The sequence below is a fragment of the Lynx canadensis genome, chromosome C2, assembly GCF_007474595.2.
Source record: "Lynx canadensis isolate LIC74 chromosome C2, mLynCan4.pri.v2, whole genome shotgun sequence".
Classification (NCBI taxonomy): Eukaryota; Metazoa; Chordata; class Mammalia; order Carnivora; family Felidae; genus Lynx; species Lynx canadensis.
Genome location: NC_044311.2, coordinates 31,094,218 through 31,120,381, shown reverse-complemented (window position 1 = coordinate 31,120,381; position 26,164 = coordinate 31,094,218). Strand labels below are relative to the sequence as shown.

The 26,164-nt window shown below is 47.3% G+C and overlaps 1 protein-coding gene across 1 annotated transcript in view; it reads right to left on the bottom strand.

Annotated features, from left to right (window-relative positions):
* The window catches only part of EPHB1 (EPH receptor B1), a 143,294-nt gene that overhangs the window by 9,674 nt on the left and 107,456 nt on the right, over positions 1–26,164 (bottom strand). The window contains exon 10 of the mRNA XM_032594577.1: positions 3,412–3,561. Coding sequence (XP_032450468.1) covers positions 3,412–3,561 — 150 coding nt within the window. The remainder of the gene's footprint in view (positions 1–3,411; positions 3,562–26,164) is intronic.

Sequence of the window (26,164 nt, the reverse complement as noted above, 5' to 3'; positions counted from 1 at the left end):
TCCTGCACATTGGAAAAAAAAACAAAAAACCTTTACCTTCCACCCCAAAGAAAAAATTACCTAAGTCATTAATTGATGTGTGGGTAGCATCTATCTACCCAAGCCTTTCGTTGAAGTGCTATGCCTTTGGAGGGGTTTACTCTCTTTAAGAATCTGGGTGTTTTCCAAATTTCCTGAGTATAGAACTTGTAATCAAATTAAAACATCGTTATTTCAAAAAAAATAACTGTGGTCCTCTAATGGGGTTTTGGGATCATTCTCTGTCACACCTGCCTTGCTAGCAGGTGTGGGAAACTGGGAGGAGACATGGAGAAGCCCCTTCCATCCGACCACCTGATGGCTGTAAACACCAGTGACCACGTTTGAATTGTGTGGAAAGATCTGGCCCAAGGTGGGGGGTGTAAGGTATTCTTCTGAGCAGACTTGAAAACTGGGGTCGGGCCCCCTTCCTTGGTCTGTAACAGGATGAGATAAACGGATGTTGAAAACACTGGCAATTAGAATGAGATCAGATGGCATTTCCAGAGAGAAGCAAGAGTGAGGGTGTGGTGGTGAAGAGAACCAGCCCGAGAGAGGCCACTGTCACCCAAGCAGAGCAGGCTGCCACCTCACTTGGAGTGGTCTGCAGCAACTCTTCGGGCCTCTGACGGCCAGCGTAAGCCGATGCTCTGGGCCCTCAAGAGCTGGGGCAGGGAGGGGAGAGGGGCTGCCTTTGTTTCCCCTGTACCCGGAGAAGGCACGTGCTGGGGGCTGGGGTTGGATGGGTTGGGTGGGGACGGGGCAGGCGGTCTGACTCATGTGCCTCGGGGAAGTGACTAGAGCTTCCTGAGGGATGAGAGGGCCCCTAGCCTCGCTCAGACCACATTTCCTATTAGTGAGCTGGGCGGTACCTGCTCCACCTTCCGCAAGGGAGAGTGAAGTGGAGAAGCTCGGAGCAGTGGAGGAACCAGGGCAGAGGGGGTTAAGTTGAGCTCTGATGTTTCAGTAAAACCACAGCTCCTCTCCACAGACACTGCCACTCTCATTATCTCTGTCAATCAGATCCAAGCAGCAGAACTTCCAAGTTCTCTCTCTGGCTGACAAACTCTCTGTACATGTTCAAAGACCTTCCTGGGCTCCGGAAGCCCAATTACCAGCACTCCGACTTGCCTCTGCAATTCCCTTTCTTAAGGCCTTTCAACTGTCATCTGTAGAACCCTTTACTGCCACCACCTCTGCGGTTTCTGATGAGTGTGGCTCTAGCCTGGCCACTTGCGGCCCCTCCTGGCTTCCTCTCAGGCCGGGCCGGTTCCGAGTGGGCCAAAGGCACCCCCACCCCGCTTTCCACCCAGAGCACAAATGCACTTGGGACAATGCTTAGGGGCCTCGTGTTGGAGAAATACAACAAAATTGGAATAAACTGCTAATTTGCAGATGTTCCTCTTCCCTTTGAGACCCAGCTCAAGCATCAAATATCTGGGAAGCCTTTTTTACCTCCCCGCCTCGCCTAAATGTTCCCACAGCCCCATGTAGTAGGTGCCGCTGGACTGGGAACAGCCGAGAACGGAACCGGCAAGCACAATGCTTAGCAGCAATGAGTGTTTGCTGAATGAATGATCTGGGAATTCTGGAAGTCTAATATCAGAAATTCCATTTGTTTTCAGCAGAGGTGAATTCATTTGCTGAGAAGATCTTGAATGTCAAATCTTGCCTGTCAGTTTCATAATCCATTCTATGTGTGCTGAATTGTTCTTAATAGGATTAGAGTCTCAGAAAAGGGCCTCCCTGTTTCCTGGATCACATTTATGACTGCTCCAGCTGACGGTATGGATGCAGCCGGGTGCGGCTGATTTCATGAGCGCAGCCTCGGCATCAATTCTGACACTTACTGCTCTGACATGCTACGGGGCAGAGGCGAGGCGGGGATAATCATAGATGAGAGGGGGCCTACACGCCACATGTGGCCCTGGGACCTGGTTAACAATGCAGCCGTTTCACCTGCCCTGGGCTGACGCCACTGCGCCCATGGGATCAGGGCGCACATTCACAGCAGGAGCCCAGCTCCCAGATCACCACCTTTCTCAGCCGCCTGAGCACCTGCCATGGCTCTAAACCTCGGGCTGGAGAGAGGGCTCACTGAGGCCAGATTTCTCCAGTTAACAGGGCCCCAGAGCCACCAAGCATGGAGGTGCTTATGGTGCAGCTGATTGCCCAGTGGAGCAGATCTGGACTGGGGAGAGCCCTGCCTCATCCTGCTGCTAGGTTGGGAAAGATAATAACTGCCCCCTGGGGAGATGGGAAGAGTAAGAACAGAGGAATGCAGGTTTTGCAACCCTCTCAGCTCCAGGGGGAGGGTATGTATTGAAAATACAAAAGCGGAATGGTCGGGGGGGGGGGGGGGGCGGGGAGGGGGTGGCGAGGACAGCCCAGGATCAAAGGCAGTGTGGAAATTCAGATAGGACTTTCGATTGGGGCCTTAACAAAGCAAATCATCCTCAAAAGGCTTCCTCGCCGCTTAATAGTTATGAAGCAATGGGTCTCATCTGGAACACCTCTGCTTAAAGCATCTTAGACGCTTAAAGCCTGGAGGGGTGCTCATCACCTCTCCAGAGACAGGGTCCCACTCCTGCTGGCCATCTGAATCTGACCAACTTTGGGAAGCTTGCTCAGCTCCTCCTTCAGTGACAGGTGACAGGCCCCCAGAAGAGTAGACTCTCAGGAAAGAAGGGCCCTTTCCAGTTCCTCTCTTTAAAGTTGAGAGGTGTGAGCTACATAGAAACTGCCACTTGGGGCACCTGGGTGGCTCAGTCGGCTAAGTGTCCGACTTCAGCTCAGGTCACGATCTCGCAGTTCGTGGGTTCAAGCCCCGCGTCGGGCTCTGTACTGACAGCTCAGAGCCTGGAGCCTGTTTCAGATTCTGTGTCTCCCTCTCTCTGACCCTCCCCTGTTCATGCTCTGTCTCTGTCTCAAAAATAAATAAACGTTAAAAAAAAAAAAGAAAAAAAAAAGAAACTGCCACTGGTTCAACACAGCACATCTGTCAGAGGCCCCGCCCACAGACTAGCTCTGCTCCGCCTCTGTCGGAAGGACAACACAGGGGCTGCATGCTTTGAAGCAGGGCAGAATCTCCTACTTCATTTGGGCCTGCTGTGTTTCATGGCCCACAGCCATTAGGAACCAGCCCTGGAGCTCCCGGGTTGGCCCAGGTACCTTTACAGGCTCTGGGGCTATCGGGATTGTCATATCTCCATGCTGGACTCTTTGATTAGTTCAAACACTGCTGCCAAGGGGGTTCCTGTATCTCCTGTCTGGACATCTCAAGTTCAGGTTGTGAGGCCCTGAGCTGAAACCAGAGAGGAGGGGCTGGCATGCCACTGGCTGTGGGAACCCTTCGATGGGGGTTTGTGGCGACTGGGTACCGCTGACACTCACATCTTGGTTGGACATATCCCAGTAGGGTCTCTCTCCAAATGACATGACTTCCCACATGACGATCCCGTAGCTCCAGACATCGCTGGCAGAAGTGAACTTGCGGTAGGCAATGGCCTCTGGAGCTGTCCATCTCACGGGGATCTTCCCTCCCTGGAAGAAGGAGAAGCCAGTCAGCCCAACTGTCAGGTTTCTAGTCGAAAGCAGGAGAAAATGAACTCAGCATGCACGTGCTTTCCACTCTCCTGCCCTCATGTCCGGTGAGTTAGGACATCCAGGATAGCCCGAGCCCCATGGTCAGGCCTCCATTACGCACCTGCAGACAGGGGCTCAAGGAGGATTTGTGTGACCTGTGCTGGTCTCACGCCATAAGTGGACACACCACCGTGAGGCCATGGCTGTACCGAAGCTTCGTTAGTCCCCAACTCCCTGCACACCGATCTTAATGTCACTGTTAGGAGGTGGGTGGTAGAGGGGGTGTAAATGGTGTACATGCACCCCAACACCCAATTCCCTACTACAGGAGATTGGCTAAAGGAGCCAGGAGATGTCAGGTGCGACTGTCTTTGTTCCACAGCATTTGTAGCCTTCATAACATTGGGTTGGCAGAAGCAAAACAAACACAAAAGTGGGAGCCTCCTACTACAAGATCACTTTCCTTGTGTTTCACCTCTTGCAGGGGGTTGAGGGTGGGGGGAACAGTTTCCTCACCCTGCAGCTTGCAGACAGCCCTGGGGCTGCACTGGGTTTAATGGGCCGGCGCTGAGGTCTCTGCAGGTGCCAGCTATTCCCCCCTGCCTTTCAGTGGAGGTTGACATTCCAAGGCTGGAGGTAGACACTTCTCGCTTTTAGGTCTGCTTCTCCTCCTTGCCCTCCAACCCCACACTGGATGCTTCCAACCTGCTCTCTGCTTGGCCCTCAGCTTGTCTGCCAGACGTTGGCCTGTTTTAAGGGATGACTATCCATCCATTCATTCGCCCTGTCAACATTAGGCAGTGAGCGCTGCTTTGTGCCAGGCACTTTTTGAGGAGCTGGTGTCCCAGAGATGAGCCAGCCATGGTTCCCGCCCTCAAGCTGCACAGGGAGTGGGGAGGTAGATAAGACAACAGACACTTAAAATGGGGATATGGCCTCCCTAACCGCAGGGGATACAGATTCCCTGACACAGGTAGTGGGTGGGGAAGGAGCCCAGCAGCAGCCAGAAGGCCAGTGTCCTGTGGGGTTAAGGGCACCTAGAGCCTTTGTTTGGGTTTGGATACAAGTACTGCCCCTTCCAACCTGTGTGACCTGGGGCCAGTCACATAACTTCTCTGTACCACTCTTTCTCCTTGGCACAGTGGGGGAAATGATCACACCTATACAGGCAGAACATGGGTTACTGCCCACACAGTGCTTGGGACAGGGCCTGGCATGCCACACATTTGGGATCTGTGGCTTCACCATCTGCTCAGTCCCAGAGGACGAGTACAAGTTGATCAGGCAAAGAGACGGGAGGAGGAAAGTCCAGGCAGAGAGGAGCGTGCAAGGGTGCCGGGGGGGTAAGAGTGAGGATGCAAGGGGGACCCCAGCATGGCTGCAGTTTGGCAGTCCCAAGGGTGAGTGTGGGAAAGGGGTGGAGGGCAGGGCACCAATGCCACTCCGCACCCCAGGGTGAAGTGGGGGACACACGTCAACGCAGCCCTCCACAGCTCGTCAACCTCTAGAACAAATACGATCCTCATTTTCATTTCTTCCTGCCAACTAGCCGGCTTTCCCTCCCTGGCCTTTCTCTCTGTCTGGGCTCTGCCGGCACAATACAGGAGGCTCCCTCCCTCCCCTCTGCATCTGCCTCAAGCCTCTGCTGAAGGAGGCTATTTTTACACTGACCGCTCTCACGATCTGTTCCAATCACCAGAGACGCATGTTGGACTTTGGCAAAAATACCTTTAAAATGTGTAAGTGGTTAATCTGAGTGCGAGTGACAGAAAAAGGAGCAAGCAGCAAAGTGTATTTATATCTGGTTTCCTGACCAGGGCCTGAGAGGAATAACGGCTGCCCGGCCAGGACCTCCCCAGATGCACATCCAGCTTCCTGCAAAGAAGACAGTCCTGATTTCCCCTGAGGACCACAGGCTTTTGTGGTGGGAGATGTCCTCAGCTCAAATGCCAGCAACATGACAAATGCTTGGAGGGCAGGCCTGGGCCTCTGCAGCAACAGGGTGCTTTGTTCTCACCATCCCCCAGAACATGCATGAGCTCACTGGTTTTATCTGTAAGGCACCCATGGCTGGGAAGACAGGTGGAACATTCAGCCAGTGAACCGGGAGTTAGCAAACACCTGGAGGCCAGTGTCCACCATTGGGGTGGATGCCACGCCTGGAGAAGGCCTGGCAGCCCCGTGGAGGGGTTTCTGCTCCCTCAGAAGCAGAAACTGCCTCCTGAAGTGAGGCAGGAGAGAGCAGGAGTTTAATTCAGGTGACTGTGTGTGTGTGTGTGTGTGTGTGTGTGCGCGCGCGCGCGCGCGCGTGCGCGCATAAGAGAGAGAATGGGGCTCCGTAAGAACTTATCAATATGTGTGAGAGGAGAGTGGGAGACAGAAAGCTTGGCTGTGTAGGTCTGTGAGTAAGAGAATTAGGGCTTATCTTCTGTGTGTATGTTTGTGTCAGGGAGAGGGGGAGGGGACTCGAAAGTGCCGTTCTTCTGAATTTCAAAGAGGCGGATTGGGAGTCTGAAGGTGTCCTCTCTGCCAAGTCTGGAGCAGACCCCAGGGGCTGCCGGTGACAGCTGTTGAGTTGCTCCCTCCTGCATGTAAAGTGGTGGAGCCCAGCCTGCTGGCAAAGCGCCTCAGCCCTCCTGCCACCTTGTGCTGTTGGGCCTCACTGAACACAGAGTTTGGCCTGTCATTGCCGCCTCCCCCCCTCCCCCCCCCCCACCAATCCCAGGGGGAGCAGAGCCTTCCAGAAGAGCCTTCCAGGACCGACAGGTGACAGCTTGTCACACCAGCTCTCTCACTTAGCCAAGAGAGCAGGAGATGCCGACCTCTGAGGCGAACCAAAGGAGGGAAAGTCAGGGGGGCATAGGGATGGGTGCTTTCATTTCTGGGAATTTTAAACTATTCCTCCCAGCTTTTCAGACATCACTTCATGAGCGTTGCCTTCTGATGCTCAGAGGTAATTATGGTGATGATTATTTAACTCGTCTTCGGTTATGTGAGAGGAAAGCTATTAACGTAGAGCATAGTGACCAGCCCCATGGAGGGAGACCAGAAGAAAAGGCAGTGGAATGGTGTTACAGAAGGCAGGGTTTTTGCCAGGGAAGACGGTCCTCCTGCTGGAAGAGAAGTCTGGACCAGAAGGCGCAACCACTGCATTCATATAATTGCAAAGTGCTCTCAGAGTCACTGGCTCTCTCCAATGCAGGCATGAGGAAGGACCACAGAGAAGGAGTGATTTGCTCTGTTGGATGGGAAGGCACATGAGGGAATAATTCTCAGGGGGAGGAGCAGATGAGGCTCACTGGAAAAGAATGTGCATCCACATGGGCAAAAAGAGGCCGACCTTGGGCTATTTAAGAGAGCACTGTCCCTCCACAGGGTTTCTCCAAGGTGCCTGATGACTGCTACCTCCACGGACGGAGAGGCAGTCTGGATTCTGCAAGGACCCGGTTTCCCCAGAGCTGCCACAGGAGGTCACTGTTTGGGTGTGGGGGAGGGAGAAGGGAAGAGGAGGGAGGAGGCTCTCACCACCATCAGGGCCCTAGGCTCCCCACAGGACTTACACGCTGTGTAAAGCTTTGCATTGAATGGTTGGGCTGCCAAGAAATTCTTCAAAAGTTTGAAATCCACTGCTTCAGAATAAACATGCCTTAACTCTGGTATAAGACAAACTATAATTGTGTGTGTGTGTGTGTGTGTGTGTGTGTGTGTGTGTGTGTGTGTTTGCGTGTATGCGACTTGATGAACTAAAAGATTATCTGGCAGTGGATTAATTCTAATCTAGACATCTTCAGGGTCAACTGCCAGCAGGTGTGACCAACAGGTGGAAGGTTTCAGTGTAGAGATACTTTAAGTCCCTCAGCCTCGGCCAGCCTGCAACAAGCATCTAGCCAGCACCCATGCTGCCCAGCATCCTGGTGGAGATGTGGCAGTCAGTGATGAGACTCAGCTCCACTCTCAAGGATCCATGGATAGCCACCATGCCTCCCAGCCAGTTCATTCTCTTGTCACAATAAGATTAAGTAGACACAGCTCATAGCTTTGGTTCTAAAACCCAGTCAATTGTAGAGTTTTACAGGCCAAAGTCTTAGCATAGTGCCAATTCCCCTTGCTGATTACTTATCCTAGTGATGCCCATAAAAGTAATACTTCTGTGGGCGAGGGGCATTGCTACAGTACTTTCCTCTGCCATCTTGTGTGGGATGAAGTCTCACTGGGGATATAGCAGGGTTCCAGACACTCATGAATACTGAGTATGGTGATAAAAGACTTATTCATCAAATATTGGGATCATGCTGCATGTGGAATTCTCTTGAAGTCTGGAAGCAATAGGTTTATGACCAAGAGCATCATGCAGTATCTCTGAATTAATTTCACAATAAACAACTCTCCAAAAGGTTTATAACATATAAAGCATATTGGAGTTGTTGCGGAGATCCACAATGATATATTTGTAAACCACTCAGTATATTATTGTCACCATTAAACAAGATTTATTGAGTTGTGTGGGTTGGATTGTGTCCCATTCCCCCCACCCGAAAACATATTCAAGTTCTAACCTCCTGTACCAGTGAATGTGACCTTATTTGGAAATTGGGTATTTCAAAATGTAACCAAGTAAGATGAGACCATACTGGATTGGGGGATGGACCTAACATCCAATGACTGGTGTCAGAATAAGAAGGCCATGTGAAGACACAAAAATGGGTAGGAGGGAATAACATATGAAAATGGAGGCAGAGATTGGAATGAGGTACCTACAAGCCAAGAAATGCCAAGGATTTACAGCAACAGCCAGAAACTAACAGAAAGGCATGGAACAGATTCAACACCTTGGTTTTGGACTTCTAGCTTCCACAACAGCAAGAGAATAAATTCCTGTTGTTCAAAGCCACCTAGTTTGTGGTGCTTTGTAACAGCAGCTATAGGAAACTAATACATTGAGTATATACAAATTTATCAGGCCCTCGCTTAAAAATACTGCTGTTAGGGATGCCTAGGTGGCTCAGTTGGTTAAGCGTCTGACTCTTGACCTGGGCTCAGGTCATGATCTCATGGTTTGTGAGTTTGAGCATCACATAGAACTCTGGGCTGACAGTTCAGAGTCTGCTTGGGGATTCTCTCTCTTTCCCTCTCTACCCCTCCCCCCCCCCAAAAAATAAATAGGGGCACCAGAGTGGCTCGGTCAGGTTAACTGTCTGACTCTTGGTTTCGGCTCAGGTCATGATCTCAGGATTCAGGAGTTCAAGCCCCACGTTGGGCTCTGCACAGACAGTGTGGAGCCTGCTTGGGATTCTCTCTCTCCCCTTTCTCTGCCCCTCCCCCACTTGTGCTCTCTCTCAAAATAAATAAACTTAAAAATAAATAAATTTTAAAAAAAGAAAATGACTGCTATTAAATTCCCAGGTGGCAGAGCTACCATGGGCTGCCATTAGGAGGCAGTAGGATTTGGGAGTGAGAGATACCTCTGATGGAAGCCCAGCAGATAAACCCTGGGCCCTCTGTGCTGTTGATCAGACCCAGGCCAGTCTACACCTTGAGGAACTGCCTTTTTTTTTTTTTTTGGCAACGTGAGTGTGGTGTGGTGAGAACTTCAAGGGCAGCACCACGGCAGTTCTAGCACGGACAGGGGTCAGAAGGCAGTCCTGACGATGATGCTGGAGCCACCATCACTTCTCCTATTCACTGGAGAGGCATGCCACGTCTGAGGGAGAATCCACCCTCGCTCTACCAGAGTGGCCGCAGACCCAGGTGGCCACTCCAGGCCTAGGCAGCTGCATCTCAGTTGTACAGTTGAAGGCAGTGTCAATGTCCTTATTCTTGGCTTACCCACAAAACCTAGCCTAGTGGTTCTCCGACTTGGCTGTCCATTGGAATCACCCTGGAGAAGGGTCTTTTCTTTTCTGTTTTCCTTTTCTTAATGCCAGTGGGTATTAGAATTTATTTAGAGTCTCTGGTTGTGGTGAAGCCTGAGCACTGGTAGGTTTTAACATTTTAACATGCTTCAGGTGAGTCTAATGTGCAGTCATTAGTCACAACCACCAGCCTGGAACAGTGGTTCTTAAATTTGAGTGTAGATAAGAATCTCCTAGACGTCTTGTTAAAACACACATCACAGAGCCCTAACCCAGGCTTTCAAAATTACTTGTTCTGGAATAGGGTTTGAGTATTTACATTTCTAACAAGTTCCCACTGTGGTTCCCACACTTTGAGAACCACTGGCATATATCTACCGAGCATAAATCATGGATTGAGCGAGGGCTCATCTTGAGTATAACTCTGAGCGCTGTTGATGGCTAGGTTGAGTAGGAGTCTGAGACTTCATCTGGACTCAGCAAGGAAGAGGGCCGTGACTCATGAGGAATGTCTGCCACAGGTTAGAGAATGAATGGCTATAAATATATGACGAGTATTTGCCAATATTGCACTAAACCTCAAAAGATCTCAAAAGGATGGGGGAAAAAGGCAGCAAGTTGGTTTCCCCAAAGTTTCCATCAAGTACCTCTGTGGCCCAAGGGAAATACAGGGTGAACTGAAGTTTCCATTGCACAGAAAATGTCCCACAGAAGGGGCCTTGGGACAGTCCCTGTGGGGCAGTGGCCATCTTGACTCTGCAGTTGACCAGCCTGGGTGAGGCATCTGCCTGTGAGAGGGGCTCTGGGCAGCACTCTGAAGACAGTTCAGACACAGATGGTCCTGTCCCCAGGGTGCATCCATAGGACACGCCCTCCCTCCTCCTGTTCCCAAGTCACTGCCCACTGCCCTGGACCAAGAGGTCTAATGTGGCTCTAAGGATTAAAATCAGAAGGTATTTTGGAATGCACACTTCTATTTAAAAGCACTCTGAAAGTACACCGACCCGTTTCCCCCAACCTAACCAACAAAGTGATTTTTCCAGATAAGACCGGTATCAGCCAGGAAGGAAAAGCAGGTTCTGCCTAAAAGGTTATCTTTCTTGAGTGTTACCAGCTTCTAACAGCCAGTGGAAATGGCTCCTGGCTGCTGAATTGCAATTGAATCTATATAATAAAGAGGCTGTTCCTAGTTCCCCAGGATGCCAGGAATTTGCATGAAAACAGTCTCTCCATCTTCTGAGAGAGTTCATCTGGCCCCGCTGCTTATTTCTTTCCAGAAGCCACAATCTTGATGGTGACACTGTAATTTATTACCATGCTAAGGATTATGATGCAACATACAGAGAATTAGAACTTTAGGTGAGAAACAGGCTGCAGGAACAGGTGAGCTTTTGGAGAACATGGTCTTATTTGTCATGCAAATGACACAAATAACAGAAAAGGGCTGGGAGAAAAGACAACCCAAAAAGACACACTGCGTTGGCTGCAGACAAAATTGTTTCTAAATAGAATGTTTTTCAAAGCTTTTCTTGAAGCATTAGTTGCTCCTCCAAAATGAGTGACACAATGCATTTCATACTCGTAATAAAATATGTGATTTGAATAACTACAAATGGAGAGATTTACAGTCGGTGGGGTCCTCGTTCCCTCTCCCCTGAGCTTTGTGAGCACTGAAACCCTTCTGTGAGATACTGTGAAAGGTAATTGCAGCCCAAATATCATTTTCCAGCAGCTAGAGAAAGGCCTATTTGGACATAAATTAACTAAAAATATGCGGATGATAGTGTGTGTTTCATGTGTGAAGAACAGAAAGGCCACTTGGTGACGTTTCCCAGCTGGAGAAAAAAAATCCTGTTCAACCAAACAGACACTGTTTCTCTGTACTACACCAGCAGGGCAAACAGCTGTCTTTTACTACTCACCCTCAAAATAGCCCCTGATGGCTGAGATGTGGGCAGGCATTATTATTATTATTATTATTATTATTATTATTGTCACACAGCACTTCTTGAGTTTATAATTGAAAAGAAGGGGTAGAGAGACCAGGGCTAAAAATTCACTGGCTGCCTCATTCACTTGACAAGAGGCCATGGGTACTCTCTCTGGACCAGTCCAGGGAACAAAGCCACTTCTGCCCTGAGGAGGGCACTGTTCAGGGAATCCCGAAGTGGTAATCAGCTCGGTGATGGCACAGGCTTGGTCTCTCCTGGTGCAGTCCGAGAAGCCTGGGCCTTGCCATTAAGGCTTGTGAAAAGTCAGCCTCTGGAGTGAGTGGCTGGATAAAGTGGCCCAGTGGGCTGTAGTTTCTCTGTGCTCTGCCTTCCCAGATGGTAGACTGCTGGTAACCCAGGGAGGGAGCCAGTCCTCATGAAGGACCTGGTGAGCAGGAATGAATGTGCCACAGTGCTGAACTAAAATACCCCAGCTCCCAAGGTGGGGTGGCAGGGTGGGTCTCTAGGCCCTTTGGCTGACGAGGATATCAGGGAGGATCAGGAAACAGGATTGAGGAGGGAGCTAGGCAGTCACCCTACTATCTACCTTTCACTTCCTGGGCCATGTCCAGTTATGTATCCATCGCTTCTCTGAAAATGGCAAGAACTGTGCTTTTTTTGAGGACCAAAGCTCCCACCCCTACTGCTTCACTGCTGCCCATTCTCAGCCCCAGGCCCACCCTAAAAGACCACAGTTCTCTCCTTTTTCAGGCAGGGACCTCTAGGCTTTCCCACATGTCCCCATGTCTCCGTGGCTCCTGTTTCTGTCAATAACCCAGATGGCTGTCCTACCTTTTGCCTCATGTGTCTCCCCCATGAGCTCAGGCACTACAGTCTTCCTGCATTCCATTCCCGCCCTGTGCACAAGGACACTTAAGCTTCCTGGGGCAGGGCTGCACCCACCATGGCAAGGTGCCTGGGCTGTCAGCCGGGCAGATTCTCTGTCTGCAGACTGAGGCCGGCCTCTGCACGACCCTCCCAGAGACCTCTGTCTGGCCACATGGGAAGCCTGTGGAGTTTATTCCATTGTCATCCCTGAGTTGACTACTGCCTTTAATTTTTTTCCCTCCTCTTCCCATGATGTTAAGCATTAGACTGTCCGTCCATGGCAACCCGTTTTAATAGATGTACAAGGCATATTCCTTTTTCACAGTGTAATTTGGGTACCTTACCAATGTCCACCAGCCACACTTCTAGTCTCTCTTCCTGCCCACACCCTCCAACAGCTATTTTAAAATAATCAGTCACATTAAATAGCTTAAGCTCTTCTGGCCTTCTGAACCGCACTCCTTCTTGGCATGGTTTCTCTCTCAAACAATCCCAGCAGTTATAACCAAGTCACTTAACCACTCTGTCTTACTGTCTCCACCTGCCAATAGGGATAATAATGCTTAATTATCTCAGAGGGGCGTATGAGGAGCTGCTAGCTGATGCTGGCAGAGTGTGAGGCGTGCATTGAGGCTGCTCCGCCTGCCTCCAGGCATGAGCCCTATTCTCTGGGCCACACATCCTCTTCCCGTGGGGATGAGGGGTGACCAGGGAGGGCAGAGCCAGCCCCGAAGACCAATCAGGGAGGCCAGCTCCTTCCCGTGTATCTTGCACACCAGTTATGTGAACCAGGTATTCCGAGGCTCATTTTACAAGCATCGGGAGCTGGAGAGGAGTGGAGGGGCGGCCTGGGTCCACACCGGATCAGAGGTGAAGAGGGCACTTGAACCTGAGTGCTCCCACCCCAAATCCTGTGCTGTCTTTTCCTCATAGTGGTGACAGGAAAGAGCAAGGAAAGATAAACGGGAGAGTGTGCCCCTGTATGTGGAGGGCAGGTGGTGCCTTTCCTCTCTCAAATGGGGAAAAAAAGGACTGGCTGCTGTTTTACTTTGTCAGAGCATGGAGCCCTTGACTCTCGGCCTGAGGTCCCATCCCACCTGCACTGTTGCGACCCCCAGACCGTGTAAGTCCAGGTAAGCCTTGGGATACAAAAGACCACATGAGTCTGCTGCACTTTTGATGTTTAGGGAACATTTGCAGAGAGATACGAATATTAAAGTGTATCCCAAAGTCAAACAGGAAAAAACATTTATTGCTTTCTTCTTATTAAGTGTTTACTGATTTATTTTGAGAGAGAGAGAAAGCACGAGTGGGAGAGGGACAGAGTGAGAGGGAGAGAGAGAATCCCAAGCAGGCTCCGTGCTACCAGTGCAGAACCTGATGTGGGGCTCAAACTCACGAACTGTAAGATCTTGACCTGAGCTGAAATCAGGAGATGGAGCCTCAACTGACTGAGCCACTCAGGCAGGTCCCCCTATTGCTTTCTTTTTAAAGTAAAGCAATTAACAGGCAGGCTGTACTGCCCAGGAATAAGTTAAGAAGACTGATGGTACCCAGTGACTGGGAGGGAATAGCGACACGGGGAGCTCTCACAAACTGTGGCAAGAGTATAAGTTGGCAAAAGGTTTTGGGAAATGAACTTTTTCTATCAAAATTTAAAATATGCAATTCTTGACAAAACCACGTAAACATCACATGCCTCCAGATGTGATATTCTGAGGACACGCCATGGTTTATGTAATGTGTAATGCATAACCTGGGTCTAATTGGACAAACTTAAAACGAGGAAGATCTTAAGAAAAAAAAAAAAGAATGGTATTATTTAAAAATGTCAGGGGGCGCCTGGGTGGCGCAGTCGGTTAAGCGTCCGACTTCACCCAGGTCACAATCTCGCGGTCCAGGAGTTCGAGCCCCGCGTCAGGCTCTGGGCTGATGGCTCAGAGCCTGGAGCCTGCTTCCGATTCTGTGTCTCCCTCTCTCTCTGCCCCTCCCCCATTCATGCTCTGTCTCTCTCTGTCCGAAAAATAAATAAACGTTGAAAAAAAATTTAAAAAAAAAATAAAAAAAATAAAAATGTCAGGATTGTAAAAAACAAAGGAAGGCTGTGAAAATAGTCCCGGTTAAAAAAACCAAAAGCACACTGTATACACTGTATGTTAGCCAACTTGACAATGAATTATATTAAAAAAGTAATAGTACAAAAGTACTTCATATAAAAAAGACTAAATAAACATGACAACAAAATGCAATCTCTGATCTGAGACTGGATGCTGTACTAGAAGGGTGAGTGCTAAAAAAGGACATTTTGGGGTTAGTTAAAAAAATTAGAATACAGACAGTAGATTAATTGAAAGTACTTTATCTATATCAAGTTATTGAAGTTGACAGCTCTACTGTAGTCATGTAAGCGAGTGTCCCTATTCTCAGGAAATGCAAAAGTACACACTGATGTCTATGGGGATGAAGGGCCATAATGCATCCAACATTTCTTCTAAGAATTTAGAAAAAAAACCTTTCATTTTGAGGGGGAGCGGGCAAAAGATAAAAGAAATGGAGGTGAAGTGATAATAATAAAGCATCTGGAAAGAGAGTATATGAGTATATTATTCTTATTCTTGGAATTTTTATTTAAGCTTGAAGGTATTTAAAAAATTCAAAATGTGCAAATTCTTTAACCGAGCGATTTCTGTTCTAGGAGTCTATTGTACAGAGATGTCTCTACAAGTGTGCAGAGACATCTGCATTCACTAAAGCACTGAAATGATACAACAGCAGAAGTGATAGGGATGGCCCTCCAAAGAGACTTGTTCAATAGTTTCTACTGTTCCTTCATACAAAGGATACCTGCAAAACCTACAAGAGCAGCAGTGAAAAGTCTCCAAAGACATGAAGTAGGGTACTAAGAGAGGAAAGGGTCATGTTCATGATGGATTCTTAAGTTTGTGTATTTATTGAGAGAGAGAGAGGGAGTGTGCAAGTGCGAGTGGAGGAGGGGCAGAGAGCGAGGGAGAGAGAGAATCCCAAGCAGGCTCCATACTGTCAGCGCAGAACCCCATGTGGGGCTCCATCTCACAAACTGTGAGGTCATGACCTGAGCTGAAATTAAGAGTTGGACACTTATCCGACTGAGCCACCCAGGTGCCCCTATGATGGATTCTTAAGTAATAAAGTAAGTCAACAAAAAGACCGTAGGTGTAGTATGAGACCATTTTTGAGACCACAAAAGACATACACACCCACACCAAACTATTATTGACAGTGACTTCTGGGAATTGGGAAGGGGAAGTCTGTTTCACTTTTTGCTTTAAACACACTTTTATTTTTTGATGTTTTTAAGCATCGCTTTTATACATAAAACCATAATAACGTTAAAAAATAAGGCATTCTAGAAACTTCTTTTTTCAGGTCAGATTGGCTGAACCTCCAAGTTGAACTAGTAAGCTCCCTTCTCTCTGGCTGCTCTGGGATCAGTCTTCCCCCAGGTGTGGGTGGAAGGAGTGGGATTATGATAACCAAAAGTCTGGTGAGTGGGGCTGGTGATAACAGCCACCACTAAGAGCCACAGAGAAGGGCATGATCGATGGATCTTTTTTCCCACCGTGAAGAACGCAGCTGCCGTGGACAGCCACATTGGTCCCTAGGTACATCATTTTCCTACTTGGTATCTCAGATCACCAGAGATATATTGTCACTCATTAATTAATTTCTTAATTCACAAACAGTTACTGAGCAGCACGGTCAAGCTTGGGGATCCTCTGATAAAAGAGGAAGCCAGGCTAGGGTGGGGAGACAAGGGCGCAGGGTTCAGTAGAATGTGAGGCGTGTGGCAGAGGCTTTGGGGAGCAACTGAGCAGACTGGAGGAGGGGACTGACATGCAACCAGGTGCAGGCTGGGAGAGCAGCATTGAGGGCATGGCAGAGGCTGGACCTTGGGCCCAGCTGCCCGTGCTTGTTCCCAATCTCTCACCCTTTTGGCCTAGGATTCTGTTGGCATGCATAGGTCTGATCAACAGAACGCTTGCTTGGGTGGGCTGGGGTCTCCAGCTTGATTCAGACTTTGGCCAATGCTGCCAGCATCTTATCTGTCCTTTCACGGGTGACTGATCTATTTTCTGATACGTTTTAGGATTTATACTGCATTTCCCTATTCCTTAGAAAAACCAATGCCTGGTTGTTCCCACATTCCCAGACCTAATTTCCCCCAACCTGGTAGGTCTAGACCCCTGGTCTTTGCCTCCCTGGCCATGAATAAATTTACAATATGGCTGTCTCAAAGGCAGCTGGGTTCTTCACAGTGGGAAAAGAGATGCCTCAGTTTCTGCTCCTCCAAACTTCGACTTGAACCTTTCCCTATAGCTCTTAGTGACTGTTATCCATAGCCCCACTTACTGGACCTGGGGCCTTCTTAATCTTCTCACAGCCTAGGACTGCCGGGTCTCTGTTCCAGAATTTTCTGTAATTGTGAGAGTCATGGCAGCACCTCCTGCTGAAGTCCAAAACACCCTCTTTTCAGAGGGTTCAGAATCCATTTTATCTGGAGCTGGTAAACTGTGAGTACCCCTTCCCCCCCAAAAAAACCACTTACTATTTCCACCAGATCCCTGATCACCTAAGGCCTAGAACCCATATGTACTATTGTATAGGAGCCCAAAAGGCTCCGGAGATAATCCTCAACCACAAGTCAAGAGAAGTCCTAGAAGATCTACGGCCATGCACATGATAAACAGGAGCCTTCTCGTCTGGTCTTGTTGGAGAACTTCTTAGAGGTTCTGTATCCCTTAGGAACATTTTGGTATTTCCCAAGGCCTCTAAGACTTTCACATTTCTGGGGCCTTCAGGGCTGTATTTTCCTGCCTGTGGCAAAGGATGGGTGGGATTAGGACAGGTAAAGGGCAGGACATGCTACCTCTAGAGAAGAGCAGGTATGAAGGCAGAAAAGTAGGAATTAATGAGCCAGCATATTTGTGGGCAGAGAGGAACTTGTCTGTTCTCCCCTTCTTCTGTTCTCCCTCAAGTAAATCAGATTGTTTACATCAAAGGTGTGGGCAGAGTGGATAGTGATGGAATAAGACCAGGTCTGCAAAGCAACAGCCTAAAATAGGAATTGGAAAGAGATGAGAAAATGTTTTTAGCCAAAGGTCATTCCAAAACTTTCCCAGGCAAAAATCAAAGAGAGTGATCTTCAGAATGTTATTCAGTTGACTTTCCAAGTAGAATAAAGGAACATTTGATTGGATTATGGAGCTACCATCCAAAATATCAATGACAAGTGTGACATGGTGGCTAGAGTTGGAAAACATCATTCTGTAGCCATGATAATGAGGACTGGTTCAGACAAGAATCACTAATGGATGCTATAACTACAGGAGAAATTTCCATGAAGAGCAGGATATTTGCATAGCCTGTCTTCCCACAGATTACTTATCAGTTACAAGAGAGAAAAATTTAATATATATTGCATGAAAATATATAGTGGAGAAATTGGACAAAACCTTGACCAAGTGATCAAAATTCATACCACCAATGAAGGGCACGAGGACCTCATATATCTTGAGGTATGAAACATAGGAAGTATACATTACTTAGGTAGGATTATAGCCAAGAATGTAGAACCTGAAGCTAGTTATGAGGAATACCAGAAAAACCCCAAAGGAAGAATGTTCTATTAATGAAAAAAAGTGACTGCATTCTTAAAAAAGCCAAAGTCATGAAAGACAAAGAAAGACAGTGGAATTGTTCCAGATTAAAGAAGATGGAAGAGGCACCACAACTAACTACAAGATCTGACCCTAGACTGCAGGACCTGGAGGGTATTCACTCCCAGGAGAGATCGTTATTGACAAAATTGAAAATCATTTCCATTTTTTGGAAGTAAAAAGTTTTAAACAATCCCCTCAGCGATTGAGTAGCTAACGGAGTTCTGTGACCAAAATGTGGCATCTCCTTTTGAAATTGTTTTTATAGAGAAGCCAGTGAAGAGAGCCCCAAGACATTTCTATCATGGTTTCAATGCAGACAGTTAAAAAAAAAAAGTAATATGGACAACATCCTACTTAGAAGCTTCTAAAATGTAATAGAATTTCCCTGGGATCTTCTTCTTCTTTTTTTTTTTTTTTAAGGTTTATTTATTTATTTTGAGACAGAGAGAGTGAGAGAGCACACTCATGAGGAGCAGAGAGAGAGAGAAAGGGAGAGAGAGAGAGAGGGAGAGAGAGAAAATCTCAAGCAGGCCCCATGCTGTCAGCGTAGGGTCCAACATGGGGCTCAACCCCATGAACTATGAAGTCATGACCTGAGCCGAAACCAAGAGTTGGATACTTAACTGACTGAGCCACCCAGGTGCCCCTCCCTGGGATCTTCTTTAAAGACCAATAATGGGCATGGTCTGTAGAATCTCTTAGGCCTGGAACAAGTATGATTAGGGACAGAAATATTGACCACATAAAATAACCTATTATCATCACAACTGATTGCCTATAGTTTCCAAATACTGCACTTGTAGTGGCAAAATCCTTGTTTGAAAGGAAAGCTTGGTAAAAGCTCAGTATCTAAAATTGGTAAGACAGAAGCTGCTGTAGTTGAAGCACGGTGGTGTTCCGGAGCCCAGCTTTGTCTCCCCATCACCCAGCTGTGCTCCTGACCATGCTTCAAAAATACCTACTGTGAAGTTTTTTATGTATTCAACTGTCTGTCAATGGACCTATTATACTGAATAATGCTACGTGGTTTGAAATGCAATGAAAATATTGAAAAATTCCTATTAATGTAGCACATGGAGAGAAGAGCACTGGCCACATGGGTACAGAGGCATTCTGGAGATTCATATACAGGAAGTGATACCACACTTTTTCTTTTCCTTTGATTCATATACAGCTACCAACACTGTTGTTTTAATTTTGATCATACTGAACACGCTGAAATTTTTTCCTGTCTCAAATGGTTAGGCCTGCTGACGGGTCAAATATTTAGTATGCCTAAATGGAGTGCATGCTTCCTAAAAGTGAGTGAATGGACTCTAATTTCCTAACCCAGGCATTTCTGCTACAATGTCATATATGCATTTGGAAAAAAAGTCATATTCTGCGAAATGGCACGATAAAATAACAGAGCCTGTGAGAAAAAATTACATTTGGATAAGACCATTCAAAATGTAACAAAAACACAATAACCCAAATAAAAATAGCAGTATGGGTGAATTACAACGTGCATTTGCAGCCGCATATCCGTCGCTCCTTATGCAGCCTGACCCTGGATTTTGTGTTTCCTTGTAGAAGAGACAGGACTTAGGGGTCAGTCACATCTCAAAGAGATCAGTTTCATCAAAATTATGAATCAGATCCAGAGTGTAGTCTTCTTTGTCCAAAAATTAAAATTTAACACAAAGGAAAATGTTTCTGCAGTTTCCACATCTTCAGATTCACTAGATAACAGAGTGGAAAATACAGCAGTTCTGGAAACCACTAAACTTAGCCACTATCTGCACACAAGAAAGGTCTTTCTGTCAACGTTCGACTTTTTTCTCAAGTTCTTATTATTTTGCTAAGGCTTTTTCTATGATTGTATAAAATCTTGCCCCAATTGCTTCAAGACGTAAATATCCTGGGGAAAGATCATATGAAGCCATGGGACTTGCACACTATATTGACATCATTCCCCCATTTATCAGTCACAGACTAAGTTTGCATCAAAGGAACAGGCACTATAAGAGAATAGGCTATGTCTCCATTCCCATTTTTAAGAGGTAACTCAGAGTTGGTGAGAGCAAATGGATTTTGTCAAGTATCCACTGGGCACGAGGTGCTCTGCTGGGCACTTTACATATATAATTAATATCATCCAATTTTCATGATCATACTAAGAGGTAGGTTTTTATCCCCATTAAAAAAATTTTTTTTTAATGTTTATTTTATTTTTGAGACAGAGAGAGACACAGCATGAGCAGGGAAGGGGCAGAGAGAGAGGGAGACACAGAATGTGAAGCAGGCTCCAGGCTCTGAGCTGTCAGCACAGAGCCCGACGCGGGGCTCAAACTCACGAACTGTGAGATCATAACCTGAGCTGAAGTCGGATGCTTAACCGACTGAGCCACCCAGGCGCCCCTATCCCCATTTTACAGATTAAAAAATTAAGGCTCCTGAAGTAAATACCTCACCCCAGTTATATAGTGTGTTAGAGCCAGAGGGTTTAGATTTCAGTCTCATTGCTATCCAAGTTTCCATTCTTTTTTTTTTTTTTAATATTCACTTATTTATTTTGAGAGAAAGAGAGAGAGAGAGAAATCCCAAACACATTCCGTGCGGTCAGTGCAGAGCTTGATGCAGGGCTCTAACCCACGAACTGGGAGATCATGACCTGAGCCGAGATCAAGAGTGGGATGTTCAACCAAATGAGCCACCAAGGTGCCCCCAAGTTTCCGTTCTTTACATTACATTGGTTAGATTTTATATTAAGGCCCTGCCACTTGTGTTACTAACTGAATGGAACTAGTCTCATGCACTGCTAATTATATTTGGCAAGTCATATGTTGTTGGAACAGATTCCCACCCCCCCCCCCAAAATCAGGGGAAAAATGTATTTCACTGAGATGGAGAATAATTGATTCTATTTCATCAGCTTTTATGGTAACTTATATTTCGTCAAATTTTTGTAGGACGTTAGAAATTTATTAAATCACCTTCAATACAATATTTTTCCTTTGATCTTTACAATAATGTGATATAGACCAAGTATAATATACTATTCCCAATCGACAGATAATGGAACGGGGCCTCAGAGAGGCTTACCCCAAGTTAATAATCGGCAGAGCCAGGATCCAGACAATGTTTTCTGGCTCACAAATCATCCTTGTCCTTATAACTGCTGAGGGGACCACCCTTCAGAATTACCTACTGTGGAGTCCTATGCACTGAAATTGTCATTAGAGCTAGTGGACCGAGTTATGCTACGTGATTTGAAATGTGATGCAAACATTGAAAAATAAAGCAAGGAAAGGATGACTTTAGTGTGTTTGTTATTGACGATAACGGTGACTGACAGGATAATGGGTATCAAAAGCCAATACAAATCAACAGCCAAAAAACTGAACGGTGGATTTTAAATGATAGTGCCCTACTTACTTACGAAAGTACTTTTCTAATATTGAGAGTTACTGTAGAATACTAGCCATCATTTTAAGGTAATAGAACCATACTGTGTAATAGGAAAAAGTAATTTAGGAGGCACATCGGGCCCCTCCCCCTGTCAGGGCCTCCCCCCCTTCTCCCTGCTGCCACGCATCCCCTCCCTCTCCCACCCCAGCATTTCCTGGCCAAACCTTTGCCCTTTCAATTGCTCAGGGTAAAACATCTAAATACAAAGCCATTTAATACCATTTTATTGGTGATGCTGGTTTATTGGTGATTAACTCACAAAGCTTGGCAATTTAGGGTGGAGTCTCCCTGGATTTCCTGCCCTCTGCTATGAACCCTGGGGGGTGGGCCAAACTTCTTTTTCCAAAGGAGAAGTTTTAAAAAATTCTGGAGCCTAAAGTCAGGGCCCCAAGGCCACTCCTGATGGGTCAGAGCCCTGGGGCATGACCCAAAGCATGCACCTGATAGACATGCAGAGTAAGAAAATGTGTGTGGACAAAATCAGGCACCCTTGCTTGACCCATCTGACAAGGAGCAGCAAGATGTGAAGCCGCAGGGTCAGCCCCAGGCACAACAGGGTTGAGGCTTTGCATTTTAGTGGAAAATTCTCACATGAGGAATAAAGGGTCAGCCTTGCTCTGGTCACCTGGGTCACCTGGCCTCCCCTCTCCCCACTGCTCAGCTCCTTGGCCACAAGATAATAAAGGAATGAAGCCCCAGTAGGCCACTCTGAAAAGGTGGCTGATGCTGACCACAAAAACAACTATCCTCCTGCACAAAGCAAAGAGCTGGCCATGAGTAGAAGGGAGCAGCTTGCCACTCACGAGCCGAATCCATGGCTTTGGACCCTACTTTATTTTTCTTTTTATCAAATACCCAGATGGCATGTATTCTCTCAGTGAGGAGTATTAGTGGAGGTCTGTGGATCTTGCCGCAGAGAATCTTCTTTTCCTGTTTCTTACTCTCTTACTTTCTCCCAGGGAAAGGGTTTACTTGCATGCTTTTGAGGGAGGATTAAAATAAAATCTTCACCTCTGTAATCCTCCCCGCCTGTTCTCCTGCGTTTAGAGTATCTGCAGAATGAGTGAGTGAGTGAGTGGCCTTTGGCCAGGTGCCCTCCTAGTCTTCCCTCTTCACTGTGCTCTCTCTTTCTCTCTCCCTGGTATTCCCACTCTCATTCTTTCTTTTACCTCCGGATCTGTAAACTGTGCGGGATGACAGCGTCTTGGCTGCTTTCCGACCCTGAATTCGGTTTTCCCAGCAGAAGTGGAATATGCTTACCCTTGACAGCGCTGGTTTTGAGCTACTGGAATCTTTGGAAAATCACTCTTGCTTCTATGTGCTCTCAGAGGGCTGGGTGGAAGGGCTTGGTTTCCCTCTCTAGGATAAACACCTTGCTCTAAAGAGATTTGCTAGACCCACAGGCCTCTTTTTGTGAGGCGGCTCTGCCCTGTAAAGGGCTCATAGGCCAAGCGCTATTAGAAGGCCCTATCAAGGGTACATTAGTAGTTCAGTCGGTTGAGCAGCCGACTTTGGCTCAGGTCACAATCTCATAGTTCATGAGTTCAAGCCTCACACAGCAGCCTTGCTGCTGTCAGCACAGAGCCCACTTCAGATCCTCTTCCCACTCCCCCGCCACCCCCCCCTCCCCCCCGTCCCTCCACCGCTCCAACTCTCTCTCTCTCTCTCAAAAATAAACAGAAACATTTAGAAGGCCCTGTTAGGTTGGGTGCACAGGATGGGCACCTCCACCCTCTGTATCAACTTTCTTCTCACGATGGTAGGACTCCTGAAGAATGAAGAACTCGAGGGAGGTTTGCAAAGACTCCCAGGGCCTCAGAGCTGATCAGGGCTTTTGAAATTTGAGCAGGTCCCAATTACTCTACCTGTTCTGGCTGTAGGTCTTTGAAGGCAGTGCTCCCACAAACATTCACTGCCACCCAGGGAACTCAATAAATGATGATGATAATGGGTTTATGTTTTCTGTTTTTAATTTTTTTTTATGTTTATTTATTTTTGAGAGACACACACAGAGGGTGACTGGGGGAGGTGCAGAGAGAGAGGGAGACAACAGAATCCGAAGCGGGCTCCGGGTTCTGAGCTGTCAGCACACAGCCCGACACAAGGCTTGAACCCACGAACCACAAGATCATGACCTGAGCCGAAGTCAGATGCTTAGTCGACTGAGCCACCCAGGCGCCCAGGCTTATATATATATTTATTTATTATTATTTTTTTCTTATTTGTCATGCTGTAAGGTTCTCCTGAATCTGGGTAAATTACAGCTGTACATCCAAGACCCTCCATGTTGTGTCTTACATTCCATCCTTTATGGTCTGACCGCCCACCCGTTCAGTGACAGGGGTAGAGTTGGCCTCTTAGGACTTGCTTGAGTTTTCTAGGGCCGCCCTAACACAGTACCATAAACTGGGTGGCTTAAAACAACAGAAATTTATTGTCTCACAGTTCTGCAGGCTGGAAGTCTGAAATCAAGGCATCGGCAGGGCCAATCTCCCTCTGAAATCAGTGGGGGAGAATCTTTCCTTGCCTTTTGTAGCTTGTGGTGCTTGTTGGCAATTCTTACCCTTCTGTGGCTTGTAGACTCATCCCTCCAATCTTGGCCTCCATCATCACATGCCCATCTTTTCCCATGTGTGCATCTGTCTAGACTTCCCCCATCTTATAAGGACATTAATGATTGGTTTTAAGGTCCACCCTCACCCAGTATGACCTCATCTTAACTTAAAAAAATTTTGTTTAGGTTTATTTATTTTGCGAGAGAGAGAGAGAGAGAGAGAGAGAGAGAGAGCGAGCATAGAAGTGGGGGAAGTGCAGAGAGAAGGAGAGACAGAATCCCGAGCAGGCTCTAGGCCATCAGTGCAGAGCCTGACGCAGGGCTCAAACTCAGGAACCATGAGATCAAGAGTCCGATGCTTAACTGACTGTGCCACCCAGATGCCCCAACCTCATCTCAACCTGATCACATCTGCAAAGACCCTATTTCCAAATAAGGTCACGTTCACCAGTATGGGGGTTAGGACTCCAATGTATCTTTTTTGGGGGGGAAACACAGTTCATGTGATAACAGGGCCCTTCTAGGACTAACATAGCATGATTTTATTGGCCGGTCCTGTTCCCAACACCAGCCAAATCAGCCTGTTCACTACCCAACGAGCACACCAGCTACTTTTTTGTCTCTTCAGTTCTGATCAGACTATTATTTCTTTCTGGAAAACCCTTAGCCTCTGAGCCCTTGTAACTTCATCCATTTACCCATCCATCTATCCATTCATTCTATAAACAGCCACTGAGTACCTTTTATGTGCCCCGTTTTACTGCTTAGTTCATATCTAACTCACCTGGGAGTCTACTCCATCCCCCTCTCTCATCTCGGCTGAAAGCCATCTCTTTCCTCTCAGCTTATGGCTCCACACTTTTATTTATTAGGCACTGAATCAGGGAAATAAGCCTATATCTTAGTGAATGATTTACAGGTACTACTGCCAATCAACATATTAAAAATAAGTAAAGTCTATTTCCTTCTCTAACAGAGGTCCTTGCCTCTTGCCAGAAATCAATGATCCTTGATTGATTGGCTCATTGACTTCTTGACTGACTCTCATTGGAACCTCAGCTGAGAAGGTGAAATCTGGCTCGCCATCCTCTGCTGGGAGTGCAATCCTGCATTTCTTCACAGGGCTCTCCAGCCCAGGCCCTGAAGTCGGGCATCTGTACTTTGAAGTCGGGTAAATGCTATACTTTGCACGGTCTTACTTTTGGTTCTTCCTCTCTTCCTCTAACCCCAGAGTTCACAGATTGGATCAAAGCTACCCTGGGCCCACTTGGGCTGCTCGCACAGTCCCTACTCGTTGGTGCTGACTCACCCCTGCTTGCCATTTCTCCCAACACACCCTGTGGCTGTGTCTACGGGAAAGCTGTTTCTCTCTGCTCCGTGCTGAGCACAGTCTCAGCCGACAGCCTCCTCTCCTCCACACTCTGTCCTTGCTGAGGAAGTGGGCCTGTGTCCAGCTTGGGACTGGTCCCCATGAGGCAGTGGCCATACTGTCCCCCTAATTCTCTCTTCTCTACCCTTGGGTTTCAGCCCAGAGGTTCCTTCCTCGGGGTCCTGTGATACACCCTTGATACATACTTCCCTATAGCACCTCATAATTGTAATTACATAGCTAATTGCTTAATTAGTTATTTCATGTCCATCTTTTCTGCCAGGAAGGAAATTCAAGGAGCTCAGGAACCGTCTGTTTCGTTAACTGCTGTACTTTGCACAGACTGAGTACTTAACAAAAATATGTGCTGGCTGGGAAAACAGCTAGTGGAGGCATCGCATGGGCCCACACTCAACCTGCCAGCCCCTCCTCTATGATGATGGACATGATGACAGGCACAAAAGGATGAGGGTTTTGCCTGCTTGGCCCCATACACCAGGCTCAAAGCGGAGAGATGTGCTCCCGAGAAACCTGACTCGTGCCTCACTCCAGTCTCCGGGGGCTCTGAAATCCCATCCTGATCTCGCTCGTGCTAATAATATACTGGCCTTACTAATAATAATTATGCTGAGTCTTTTTCAAAAGGGCATTTCAGTCAGGGCCTGATATCCCTAACTGAGCATCTGGTGACAAAGTGACCCGGGAGAGATATCAGAGCAAGGAGGAGGCGGAACTGCAGGAAGAAGAATTATCTGAGCTGCAGAGCATGGGGTAGAGTGGCATTTGAATTATTCCTCCTTCAGCTTAATTAATGCTAC